Source organism: Delphinus delphis, chromosome 21 (genome assembly GCF_949987515.2).
Source record: "Delphinus delphis chromosome 21, mDelDel1.2, whole genome shotgun sequence".
In the NCBI taxonomy this organism is placed as follows: Eukaryota; Metazoa; Chordata; class Mammalia; order Artiodactyla; family Delphinidae; genus Delphinus; species Delphinus delphis.
Genome location: NC_082703.1, coordinates 23,793,517 through 23,807,622, shown reverse-complemented (window position 1 = coordinate 23,807,622; position 14,106 = coordinate 23,793,517). Strand labels below are relative to the sequence as shown.

Here is a 14,106-nt window from a genome sequence, read left to right as displayed (position 1 = left end):
GTATATGGGAGGGGCTGGGACTCATGGGTATCATTCCCAGTTGGTGATTTGTGGATTCATGGCTGTTGTGACAGGGGAATATGGGCAAGATCAGATTATCTTGGCTTCTTTCTGCTCTCCCAGCTTTCTGGGTGTTTTATGAATCACTAGGAGGAGCAGTACTTTGTCATTACATCAATAAGTGTAAACATATTGGCATTCCAGAAGTGGGATATTCCAAATGTCTTCAATCTTCTTCATGTACTAATTTATTTCCACTTACTTCTTTTCTTAGCAGTTACCCGACACTGAATCTTCTCATGAATGCTAAGGGTGGTGCTAAGTTAAACGAGAGTGCACAGTGATTACAGGTCTAGAATTTCTCTCTTGTGCAGTTTACTTATTTATTTAGAGGATAATTTATAACTCAAGGCATTTCCACACTGATTACAGACATAGAATTTCTCTGACATGTGATTTATCCATTTAGTTTAACAGTTACAGCTGAGGATGAAGATTCTCCCAAATTCATTCCATTTGCAGTTTCAGTTCTCCCACCTGAGTCCACTGCTAAATGCTTTGTTACATAAGTAACATACATATGGATTCTCTCCACTTTGTATTAACTTTGAGTGGAGTAATAAGGACGAATAAAGGCTCTTCACTGTGCGAGTCCACAATAGTGTTTATACTTTGAAGCTATGGGTGGTGAATCTTCCACATTTACTACCTTTACAGCATGAGTTCTCTCGTGTTGTCTAAGGTTAAAATATTTACTGAAGGCTTTCCCACATAGATAACATTTATGCGGTTTCTCTCCAGTGTGAATTCTCTTATGCAATCTAAAGTTATAACTTCTATTGAAGGCTTTACCACATATATTGCATTCATACGGCTTCTCACCAGTGTGAGTTCTTTCATGTCGTCTAAGGACAGAAGAGTGATTGAAGGCTTTCCCACATAGGTGACATTCATATGGTTTTTCTCCAGTGTGAGTTCTCTCATGTCGCTTAAGGACAGAGGAATCAGTGAAGGCTTTCCAACACAGATGACATTCATATGGTTTCTCTCCAGTGTGAGTTCTCTCATGTCGTCTAAGGACAGAAGACTCAGTGAAGGCTTTTCCACATAGATGACATTCATATGGTTTCTCTCCAGTGTGAGTTCTCTCATGTTTTCTGAGGTGAGAACAATGAGTGAAGGCCTTCCCACATAGATGACATTCATATGGTTTCTCTCCATTGTGAGTTCTCTCATGTTGTCTAAGGTAAGAAGTTTTACTGAATGTCTTCCCACATAGATGGCATCCATATGGTTTCTCTCCAAAGTGAGTTCTCTCATGTTTTCTAAGGTCAGAGCAATGAGTGAAGGCTTTCCCACACAGATGACATTCATTTGGTTTCTCTCTAGTGTGAATCATCTCATGTCGCCTAAGATTATAACTTTTACTGAAGGCTTTCCCACACAGATGACAGCCATATAATTTCTCTCCAGTGTGAATTCTTTCATGTTTTCTAAGGTCAGAACAATGAGTAAAGGATTTCCCACACAGATGACATCCATGTGGTTTCACTCCAGTATGAATCATCTCATGTCGTCTAAGGTTAGAACTTTTACTGAAGGCTTTCCTACATACATGACATTCAAATGTTTTCTCTCCAGTTTGAGTATTATCGTGCTGCCTAAGGGCAGAACTTTGAATAAAGGCATTCGTACGTTGATGACATTCATATGATTTACTTCTAGCATGAATTTGCTTATGTATATTAAAGGATGACAAGTAACTGATGGCTTTTCCAAAATCTTGGCTGAAAAAGGGTTTCTTTCCCACTTGAGGTATCACATATTGAGTCAATGTTAAGATTTCAGTAAATTTTTCTCTGAAATCATTGCATTCCAAAAGATCCTCTTGACTGTGAGATCTCTGCTTTTTGAAAGGAAATGAGAGACTGTTACAGGTTTGCCCACATTTATTCATTCCTTCATTCATTCCTCTACATATAAATTCTAGAGTAATCATTCAGTGACAGACTCCAGTTAAAATTGTCCCTATGTTATTTACATAAACATGGGATATTACTCTCTTGCAAGCATAGATTTTATCTTTTGTAGTAACCCAACTGCAGAGACATCTGTTTATACAGATGTTAAAGACATTATTATGTTTCAGTGATTAGGAATATAAGCCATGATTATATAATTGTCTGTTTATATAAGACCTCAAGTTATGGTTTTGACTACAGGTTAATGTTTCTTCCCTAAAACCAAACTAACTAAAATTTTCTCCTGTGGGAGCCCATGATCCCAACTTTAATTAAATCAGGTAAGTGTGCCAAATTCCCAACTTATTCAATTCCTAGGTCTTCATTTGGAAGAACATGTTTACACCCGTGAAGCTTACCATTGCACTGATTACAGATGTGTCTTTCTTGTAGATATGTTGCATGGATATCATTTCCTGTTTTCTCAGATCATCTTCTCTACCTGAAATGACTGGAAAAAAATAAATCTCTATAGTGGTATTAGGAATTAAAATGGTGAAGAGACCCAATGCCCATTTGTGTATGTTTCAAATACTGACACGTAGATGGCAAAGAATGTCAAATTAAGGAATAGTCTGAAAAGAAAAAAACGAAAGCACATCAAATTAAGGAATATTCTAAAGACAAGAAACACATTATAGGACTATAACAATTGTCATTCTCAGGACTGAAATATGAGAAAAATAAAATGAAGATGGTGGGGACTTCCCTCGTGGTCCAGTGGTTAAGAATCTGCCTTCCAACGCAGGGGATGCAGGTTTGATCCCTGGTTGGGGAACTAAGATCTCACATGCCACAGGGCAACTAATCCTGTGTGCTGCAACTACTGAGCCCACGCACTCTAGAGCCCACACCACAACTAGAGAGCCTGGGAGCCACAACTACTGAGCCCACGTGCCACAGCTAGAGAAGCCCACACACCACAATGAAGAGCTCATGTGCCACAACGAAGACCCAGGGCAGCCAATAAATAAACAAACAAACACTTAAGAGGAAGGAAAAAAAAGAAGATGGCAAGCTGAGGAGGAAAAGAGAAGATCCTATTCATAAAACAGGACCATGAAAAGGGACTTTCTGTGAATGTTTATTAGCTCCAGTGAGTATATAAATTTCACCTTGCCTAAAGCCAAAGGCAAAGGCAGAAAAACACGTGAATAGAAAATTGATACCTGCAAGGTATGACATCATCTGAAAAATTTTTCTATGATATTGTCTAAATTTTAAAAATATCACTAAACTTAGGTATCTTCATGTGATACTTCTTAGGGCCTATTCACTCACTGACCAGGCTCCTCCTCCTATTGAAGCACAGCTTCTTGGATCTCACCTGGACTCTGGCCTTGCAGAAAACCTAACTCTTCTCTTGAAAGTTGCTCTCCTTGCTCCAAATGGGAAATCACATCTGATTTGTAGAGCTGATTGCCTGTTTGTAGGAGAAAGATGTGGATTTTGAGTTCTGTGCTCATTAACAGTGCATCAGTACAGGGCAGACTAATGAGGAAGAATACAATAACCTCTGAGGGTCAGCACAGAGAAGAGTACGTTGAAAACAACATGTATACTCTTTGACCAGCAAAATGATAGCTCTTGAACTTGTTCCCAAGGACATTAAGGACCTATCACAGCTAATGCCCATGCCCAAGTTCAAGGACAGATTGTGGAATCTGCAATATTTTCATTCTACGGTGTTTTAATATTATATCCAAAAAGAATTAAAAAAATACAGCCTCCAAAAACAATCCAATAAATACAACTTCCAATAAATACACCACAAAAATCTAAGTTCTGTGTGGAAAACAATATATGTTATTTTTAACACTGTGATCTGATCAAACCAGTCCTTGCTGTGAAATACATTTTAAAAAATCAATACATTTACTCACCCATACAAAAATAATTCCCACCACTGTTTGAGCATCAGAGATTGAGTAGCAAGAAAGACACAAAATTATGTTAGGAAGATTATACTGTAGTGGGACTGACAAACTAAATGTAAGTAAGAAGTAAAGAAAACTGTGATAAGGTAGTTGTGCGAGTTATGAAAGGATCAAGACAGAGTTTAGCGTAAGAAATGGGAAAGTTTTCCTGCATACTTGTTGAATGAATGAATACATACATAATAAAGAGTAAGAGACTCACCAATTGAGACCAGATGACTGATGTTCTCTAGCATCACATCTCTGAATAGTTTCCTCTGGGATGTGTCCAGTAGGGCCCACTCTTCCTGGGTGAAGTCTACAGCTACATCCTTGAAGGTCACTGATTCCTAAAATATTGTGGACATTGTTTCAGATAGGGCCATCTCTGCCAGGAGAGGATGGTACAGGTGTCAAGCACTAAGGAGGTGGGGGTTGAGTGTACAGAAATCTCAAACGGTATTTTGGGGTCCAATCACATCATTCTCAGTGTTGACATGAACATCTGACTTTCGGATATACCTACAGATACATACACACTCTAGATACATAAAACTTCATTATAAAGAGATAACACATGATGTGTGGTGTAATATACCCTGGAGATTTCCCAATAAATTTGTGATTACGGCTTCCAGATCATGATTATAACATTTCCACTTGAAACCTTATATCAAAAACAGTCTTCTCAACCAATTTCAAGTAAATCTTTTAAAGGCTTCTCACAAGGGATGAAGTATCTACGATATGCCACTTTTAAAGCACAACTATGGTGGGATTTCCCTGGTGGCGCAGTAGTTAAGAATCTGCTTGCCAATGCAGGGGACACAGGTTTGATTCCTGGTCTGGGAAGATCCCACATGCTGTGGAGCAACCCAGCCCGTGCGCCACAACTACTGAGCCTGTGCTCTAGAGCCCGTGTGCCACAACTACTGAGCCTGCATGCCACAACTACTGAAGCCTGTGCACCTAGAACCCATGCTCTACAACAAGAGTAGCCACTGCAATGAGAAGGCTGCGCACCGCAATGAAGAGTGGCCCCTGCTCGCTGCAACTAGAGAAAGCCCATGTGCAGCAATGAAGATCCAACACAGCCAAAAATATATTAAAAAAAAAAAAAGCATGGCTATGGTTAGATTATTCCCCTTTATGGTCTCAGTTTCTTCATCAGTGAAATGGTTTAATAATCTTCATGAGTTCTGAAAGATCTAATGAGCTAATGTGTAAAGTACTAACTATCTAGCAAATATTTCTTAAATATAACTTTTAGGTTTATTATTCATGGAATGGCAGAGAATACTGAAGCAACATCCAGGATCCTGCACAACTGACTAGAATTCATACAGGTCTTGGGATCAGCAGGTGTAGGCTTTTATCTCTACAAAACTTAGGTGTTCATTATAAAGGATAACTGATTCAGCAGCTCAAGCCACAGGCTCTGAGACTACCCCCAGCACCTGTAACACTGGATTGACTGACCTCACCTGTGGAAACATCTGACTCTCTATTGGTTTGTAATGTTTTCCTCCTCACTCATCTTCATCACCAGTATTCACTTCAATCCTAAGTTCATTACAGTTAATAAAGTGGTTAATGACTAATTTTTGGGTTTTTTTGCCAAGGCATGGTCTTGATGAGAAAAAGAAAACCTCTCTCATCTCTTCTATGAATACATAGCATTAGTAGAGACTGGAATATCTTAGTGTGATGTTGGGAAGGAGTTACCACTTGATGAGTCCTTGATCCAACATGACCATTCCAGAATTCTGGGGAAACTTAACTGAAGCTCAGATCCTTGAAAAATCTCTTGAGTGTGCTTAGAACATGTGTGCCTGTAGGAGAAATATGTCCATATACCGAAAATAGAGATGCAATTTCAGTAGAAAGAGTAATTTCCTACTTACCTGTGATTCCATCGTAACTAGCTCAGCTGCCAGCTGACTTCTGGGTTTTCACTTACACACAGTCCAAGCAACACGAGGCAAGGCTGAGGAAGAAGAAAAAAGTCATTAGACTCTAGCTGTTCACAACCTCCATATTCACTTATCATGAAGCCCCAGTGCTTCACCTGGAAGTAGCCCCCTGGACAACCACAAGAAACATGCAATGTGCTCTAAGAGAAATAGGGCTAGAGCTCTCCTCTACCAGGATCAAACGCAAGAAGGCTATGACTACTGTTGCTAGTAAAGAAGATATAAATACCTTCAATTTAGAGGGCAGAATGTGAAAAACCATTGAGTTTTGTATGCTAATTAAACCCTGGTGTTCAGAACTGTCCAATCCCCTCCGAATTCCGAACCATAGGGATCCCTGATTCATGTCACATGTGTCCCCACCTCTAGTAACCACTGTGGAACTTCTTAGGTTGAATCATTCTTACTCTGTGCACTAGCAGTTTCTCCAGCTCCGTTCCAGCCCTCTGGTGCCTCAATCCATCCCTACTTTTCCCTTCTTGCCTTTACAATCAAACTAAAAGATGAAGATGCAGTTGCCGAATCCTCACATCCCAGTCACCACTTGACTTATCGTACCGATAATATCTGCATAAATAAATCCAACGTATGTGCCTCAGGCTTTTACCTAGAGCTTAATAAAAAGTATAACATGACCTCTTTTTGGGAATATACTTTTTCCTAGGCTTCTCTAACATCTCAGTCTACAGTCTTCAAAGGAATCTTGTCATTCTAACTCCTTATCACTTGCCAAGAACTTCTCAAACAATATTGTTGAAAGACCTCAAGACTCCATCCTACTCCTTCATCCTTCTCTACTTATGTACACTGCCCAGGTATGCCCACATATTTATTCAATTGCTTCAATTTCTTCCATTACTTTTTCTAAATTGAAAGTGACAAAACTCATATCTGAATTCCATTTCTGAGTTTGCTTTTTTTTTTTGAAACTAACATACACTAGAAAGGAAATAGATCTCAGGACATTATCTCCCACTTTCCCCAAAAATTACTCTTTATCTAGTCTCTAAACTTTTCAATGTCTCCACCAGACATCCAAGGGTTGACTTTTTTTTTTTTTTTTTTTTTGCGGTACGTGGGCCTCTTACTGTTGTGGCCTCTCCTGTTGTGGAGCACAGGCTCCGGACGCATAGGCTCAGCGGCCATGGCTCACAGGCCCAGCCGCTCCGCGGCATGTGGAATCTTCCCAGACTGAGGCACGAACCTGTGTCCCCTGCATCGGCAGGCGGACTCTCAACCACTGCGCCACCAGGGAAGCCCTGCGCCACTGGGGAAGCCTGGGTTGACATTTTATATGCTCTCTCAGAACATCACAAATACAATTTAGCATTGCTACTACTTCTACACTGTTCACTATTATCCTTCATTTCTACTCAGATCCACAAACACAATTTCCTACCCCATATTTATTTCCTTCAATCTGTTTGAATGTCAATTCCTCAGAGATCCTGTCACTGAATTCTTACCAAAATGAACACTTCTCTTCACAAAAAATCATTTACAAAATAAAGGAGGACTATCTCTCCTAGTGAAAATGATCTCCAGTACTCACCAGAACCCAAACAGATGGAAAATCCAGTGAAACCAAATATTTATCGAGGATGCTGACACAACATTCCAGAGTTCAGAGCTTCTTTCTCTTTCTAGAAAATGCATCATTTTGATGGTGAACTCTCTTTTAATGCAGTTGGCAACCTCATCAGTGTTGTAATCCAAAGGACAAATCTGATTAACTTGGGTCCCAATCAAGATAAATGTATCAAGAAATGCCTCTTTAGATAAACCCTGCAGATGAAATTAAGAACAACAAATTATATCCTTTAATTCTGCTTCTTCTAAAAGTCTCAAAAGCAAACTTCATGCCTTTTCTCAGAGACTTCAGGGTTTTATGGATTTTGGTTGTTCTGGGCAGTACTAAGAATCTGCAGCCAAGAGACCCCTTCCTGCTCTTTATTTTTATTTGTAGGAGGATTTGTAATCTACCATCATTTTCTCAGGCTGTGGACATAAGTGTGACTCTACAGAAGTGTAAGTGTTTGTGCTGAATAAATATCTACCGAAGGAAAATATCTTTCGTTTTTACTACCAAGTGAGAAAAAGCTCATCCAGTGTTAGGTCTCTTCAAGTCAGATCTAGCTCATGTCCTAAAAACTGCAAAACCCTACAATCCTCATAATATTAAGGATTTCCAGAATAAATGATCAGTTTCAGGACTGATTTTATTGTAAACAGAATTTAATTATTTTTATTGTGGTAAAATACACATAACATTTACCATCTTAGTCATTTTTAAGTGTATAGTTCAGTGGTGTTAAATACATTCATAATATTGTGCAACCATCACTGCCATCCATCTCCAACACTCTCTTCATCTTGTAAAACGGAAACTCTGTACCCATTAAACAACTACTCCCTATTCCCCCCTCCTCCCAATGCCTGGAAACCACCATTCTACTTTCTGTCTCTAAATAGGATTTGTTTTGGGGGGTGGGGCTGTGCTGTGGGACTTGCAGGATCTCAGTTCCCCGTGAGAGCCTGAATTCTAACCACTAGACCACCAGGGAATTCTCATCTAAGTAGCATATTTTAAAAAACTGATATTAAAAAGGAAATTAAACACTTAAAAATCTTAAGACATTACTTTATAGAAGGATATTACTTCTGAAGGAAAATCAAGCAATATATTTTCATTTTAGATATAGGCATAAGAAATACTTGATCCCATAAGAAATTCTTCGTAATTTTCTTTTTTAAAATTATACTCTTGTGACAGTAAAAAAAAGATTTAGTATGTATTACTTTTTATCAACTATTTGATTTTCATGTATTTCTGAAATGGTCTATGTCTTTTCAGCCCATTTACTGCAACATATTTGAGGTAAGTGATGATCTCCCTTTGCCACAAATGAATGTTTCATGTCAACTCAGAGCCAAGACCATAGCAGGGAGTGAAATCATACTGATGAATAAAGCAGAGAGATCACTTGTCCTTATGGAGTTAACATACTAGCTTAGAACAGATTAAAGAAATAAGGGGAAAAAAAGAAATAATGACAAGGATACTCTGTGAACATATACTAAAGTGTTTCATTTGTGGAGGTGGGGAAGCTCTCTAGAAATGCACACATTATTTATGACACCTTAAAAATTCAGTTGGGCAAAAAGTTTGAGGCAGTTTTGCAGAAATGGAAATAGGTTCAGAAGTTTGTTTTTTCTTTCTGATTTAGGAACAAGTATAAAATCATGGACACATCATAGAATGTGCTGTACCCCAGGAAATGAGAACACATTGGAAGGCAGGTGAGTGACAGGAAGACCTGGAGAGGGTGTCAGGCAAGTAGATTTCAGGGCCCAAAGGCCACTGTAATTGGATTGGTCCTTCTTCTAAAGCTAATGGGAATTCACTGGAGAACTGAAAGCACGAAAGTGACAGGAAGACTTGTGTTTGTAAATGAGCCTTTTGTTGAGGAATGGAGTTAAGTAATTCAGAAAGGTTTAATGAGTTTTAAGAACTGGATGATGTTTGTCTGGCACAGGGTGTGGGTAGTGAAATTATGGTGGGAGAGGTGGAAGGATATGAGAGAAAAAGAAAAGGAAACATAAACAAAACAATTTTTTGTTGTTTCTCAGATACTGTTGGGCACCAATTACAAGTCAGACTTAGTGCTACGGGCTGGGCATACAGTAAAGCAAAACAATGACATGATTATTGCCTCCACTTAATGCATTTACTATTTAATAAACATAAATATTAAGTTACAATATGGTGTTTCTATATAAACCTAAAGACAGGTTACCAGAGAACTAAACTTATTATCAGAAGGAAATAGAAGTAGGAAGTATCCTAGAAATCAGTGCACTGGGTGCTTGAATCAGAGCCAAGAAAAGAGAGGAAAGGAGAGGAAATTCAAAAATAGCATCAAAGAGCTGAAACTGTATTGATTCTCAGAAGATATGATTTTAAACAAAAAAAGGAATTGGGGAATCCATTTTAACTATCATACCTAATATTTTTTAAAGAGAACAAATCCAATCTTAATATACTGAAATCAATATTTCCTGTTTAGTAACAATAATTTAAAAACTAAGTAAACACACAAAAACCAGTCTCTATGTACAACAGCAAAATATTATGACTCTCACTTGAAATAAATTTGCAAACCCATGTAAAGAAATTTTAAAACTTTTTGAGGACATAAATACGACATGAATAAAGCCTGCCAAACCAAATTCTTAGACTAGAGGACATGGTGACAAAAAAAGTCTAAATAACTGCAGAAATTTGGTGCAACTCAAATTGAAAAGTCATATGCAGAATCTAAAAAAGAATGTATATATGTATATGTATAACTAAACCACTTTGCTATACATCTGAAACACAACATTGTAAATCAAGTATACACCACCCCCAAAGTCATATGTGATATTTCACATAAAAAATGAGAATTATCCTAAAAGTCAATTTTGTCTCAATTTTGATTAGGGATGAGGATACAGCCAAAATAATTGTGAAAAGGGAAAAAAAAATAGAGACAGGTCAAATTACATCTGAACCTATATTATGTGAAACTTTAAAATAATTTAAATTAAATAGTTGAAACAAACAATATATTATGACTAAATGAACATAATATTTTATGCTATGAAATAGGTGACACCTTGCAAAGGAAAGAAAAAAAAGCAAAGGACATGAAGGAAGGATTTTGGTTTCACTTCATCAATGTTATCAGACCAGAGCGTGCACACATGTGTGTGTGTATAATTGAACTATAAAATATAAGCAGAAAATATGTAGAAAAATTCATTTTACATATACATGTCTATAAAAAGCAACAATCATTCAGTCTCTTAAGTAATTAGTAAAATGGAAATTAAAAAGAGTTGTCATTTTATCCAAATCTATAACCATATATATATGTATATTAAAAAAATGTATATATATATATATATATGTAAAATGAGGAGCTTCCCTGGTGGCACAGTGGTTAAGAATCCGCCTGCCAATGCAGGGGACACGGGTTTGAGCCCTGGTCCGGGAAGATCCCACATGCCGCGGAGCAACTAATCCCGTGCACTACAACTACTGAGCCTGCGTCTAGAGCCCATAAGCCACAACTACTGAAGCCCGTGCTCCCAGAGCCTGTGCTCCGCAAAGAGAGAAGCCACCGCAATGAGAAGCCCGCGCAGTGCAACAAAGAGTAGCCCCCGCTCGCCGCAACTAGAGAAAGCCCGCACACAGCAATGAAGACCCAACGCAGCCAAAAATAATTAAAAAATTAATAAATAAATACATTTAAAATGAATCCTGGTTAACTCCTGGTTAACCTCAGGAGTTGATGATGGATGAGGATTTCTTGTTGTGTATTATGTGTGTACAGGGAATCGTGCCAGAATCTATTACAAAATAAAACGTACCATCTCTTGGCCAGCAATGAAACCCCAAATACCCAAAGAGGAGGAACCCTCAAATATCTGTAGAAAAGTCAATTCTTTACAAATCCATGAACACCAAAGTCTCCCTGGGACGGATGTGATGTGAACAGTGTTAAAATTCTCTTACTGTTAAACATTTGGGTTGATTCTATTTTTAAACAATTACGGAATAAAATATACTACATTATGTGGATGAAATGCCACCTTAATTTGTCATGGCTACGTTTCTAATCTCTCCCTTCTATTGCAAATCATTAATATTTTGAGGCCAAATACACAGATTCACTTTGTTAAGCTTCAGATATATTACAAAATCAGGTAGAACAAATTTCCTCTTCTCCATGATTTTTTAGGTATTCCTGACATTAATTCAGTACTAATGTGTGCAGTTTCTTTAATCTTGGTCTATAGTACATCCAGATCTGGTCACTATGCAATCCCTACTGGCAAATCTTACTGACACTATGGTGCCCAGTCCTTGTCTCTAATTAATGTCTGGGCATGCAGCATTTCTCATAACGATCCCCCAAATGGAGCCACTTCACAAGTTCCATGTCACTGGTTGACAGTGAGATAGAATTGGTCTGGAGATAGGAGAGGCCATCAGTGAGTGAGGAAATGTGTTAGGCAGGATATCTGAGAGTCAAATTTTAGCACCTCCTAAAAACAGCATTTCAGGAAGGAGAGGACAGAACAATCAACAGATAATATGACCTTTTCCAGATAAAGATTTATTCCTGACTCCTCATCTTCTTCCTCCTCCGAGTGTCTCTCTCAGGCAAGATGTCACTCCTGAGTGTTGAGAATGTGCCATTCAGGTCTTCAAATAACTTATCCCCTTCCTGGCCACAACCACATATGTAGGGAGAAATTCAACATTTGGAAAAAATAGTCCTCTGCTGTCTAATGAACTATCAGGGAGCAGGGACGATAAACTCCTACATGGAGACCAACAGCTAAGTTTCTCTGCCCTTTACTCCATACACCCTTCTACCCTGTAAAGCCCACACATCACATGGCAGATATGGGAATGTGAGTTGGTGTGACCCTACCTTTCAAGTCACCATCCTCACAGTGTCTTCTAGTACCTGCTGAGCACAGGATCCCCAAGTAAGGATGGGCAGAGGTCTCCTTTTCTCCTATTCCTGAGCTTCCCAGGCTCTCTTCCATTCCTTAACATCCAAACTGCATTGCCCTTTCTCCTCCAGCTCCCTTCCCAGAGCCAAGTGTCATCTCCTCATTGGAGAAATAACTTTGCTCTGTGCTTAGTTTAAAAACTCTTGGTCTTTCCCTACCAGCTGCCTTTGTACTATGTGTGTGTGTTTGGGGGCAGGAAGAGATGTGAACAGGAGAGAGTAACCGTTACTGGCCTCACAGGCATGGGGTGGTCTGGACTGGATAGTGGCAAGGCTTAACCATTCCCACCCCTGCCCCTAAAGATTCCAGATCATATTTAACTCTCCCGAGCAAGAGCAAGTTCTCTGTCATGTTTTTAATCATACTGATTAAAATCATTTAATTTCTCTTTTCCATAATAAATATCAAAATATACATTTCCATGAATATATCAAAAAATATAACATTAAGAACACTTAATTATCGGCATTGGAAAACACAAAAGTTCAGCTGTGGAAATAGCTCTGAATAATGTATTCATCATGAACAAATGAGGTCTGTGAGAACAAAGTTCTAGAACCATCCAGCCTATCATTCAATATTTGCAAAACAAACAAAAAAACAAAGGGAATTTGAAAAGAGCATATACTTAGTTGGAAACTAGCTCACAGACCAATAAATTAAAAAGTGGTCTCCTTGTTCTGTCTCATCCTCCCCCGCCCACTCGACTTCCACAGGGGTGGAACAAAGATGCTCTGCCCAGAAGAGCACACTTTCCCGTGAGACATCGGGAATGTGGACACACGTTGGTCGGTATCGCCAGCGGATAGGATTTGGGACAGAAGGGCACGGGGTGTCACTTCACAGGACTGATCCCCTGCCCCCAGCCCGGGGCTCTAGGGCCTTTCTGAGGCGTTGACCGCGAAGCGCAGCGATTGGCACGGCCGGGCCGCAGGAGGCCCAGGATGGGCAGGTGGTCTCAGGAGAACACTGGGGTCGGTGGAGTCCCAGGGCCGCGGGAGGGTGCGGCGTCCCGGGCTGCCCCGAGGGGCCGAGAGGGGCGATGCGGGGCGCGAAGGGCGAGAGTCCACGTCGCGAGTGGGGGCCTGACACGGCGCGGGTCGGGCCGGGAGAAGGTGAAGAGACCGAAGGCAGAAAGGCCTGACGGGGACGGCCTCGGAGCGATTTTGACCGGAAACGGACGCGGACTCGGACCCGGCAGCCGAGCGCCCGGCATCCCGAGTCTCAGGGCGACGCGGGCTGGAGATGCGAGAACGGGGACCCCCAGAACCTGCGTGTGAAGGATGCGGTCGGGAGGGGGCTGTGGAGCGCGGCTCTGACTCTCAGAGCCGAGGGGCTCACTCACCCTAAGGAACCTTCGCTCCCGAAATCCGCTTCCGCGTCGGCAGGAAATTACGCAATCAGGGCGGGGCCTTAGTCGGGGAGAGGCGGGGCGGAGCAGCGTGGGCGTGGGCGAGGCCTGAGCCTTCCCGCCCAGCTCCCGGCCGTTTCCGGGTCAGCCCCTACCCCGGCCGGACACACCACCAGCCTCAGCGTTTGGGTGCGTTTTATTAGGCTGGTGTCCGGGGAGCCGGGCTGCTTCCTCGGGGCTTCAAGTTAAGTGTTTCGGACAACTCTAGGTACGAG

General features: G+C 40.3%; 1 protein-coding gene across 2 annotated transcripts; it reads right to left on the bottom strand.

Moving 5' to 3' along the window:
* Window positions 1-241: 241 nt before the first annotated feature.
* On the bottom strand, window positions 242-13,865 carry ZNF596 (zinc finger protein 596). Of its 2 annotated transcripts, none has more exons than XM_069540287.1 (7): window positions 13,826-13,865; window positions 7,463-7,695; window positions 5,842-5,924; window positions 4,161-4,287; window positions 3,349-3,444; window positions 2,381-2,472; window positions 242-1,906 (listed from the first exon to the last, which is right to left on the bottom strand). In XM_069540287.1, exons 3-7 carry the CDS (start codon window positions 5,851-5,853, stop codon window positions 641-643), a joined length of 1,593 nt encoding a protein of 530 aa, XP_069396388.1. In that variant the 5' UTR covers window positions 5,854-5,924; window positions 7,463-7,695; window positions 13,826-13,865; the 3' UTR covers window positions 242-640. The 2 variants fall into 2 exon arrangements, with proteins under 2 accessions (XP_069396388.1, XP_059857090.1); XM_060001107.1 differs by having other exon boundaries at window positions 242-1,903.
* Between the last annotated feature and the right edge of the window lie 241 nt (window positions 13,866-14,106).

What these genes read in the sequence shown, in the direction of transcription:
- ZNF596 (XM_069540287.1), bottom strand. An exon ending in CAGTCATCTGGTCTCAATTG is followed by an intron (nt 3,445 to 4,160) that starts GTGAGTCTCTTA and finishes TCCTACAAACAG; the next exon opens with GCAATCAGCTCTACAAATCA. An exon ending in CATCTGTAATCAGTGCAATG is followed by an intron (nt 1,907 to 2,380) that starts GTAAGCTTCACG and finishes CCTTTCAAAAAG; the next exon opens with CAGAGATCTCACAGTCAAGA.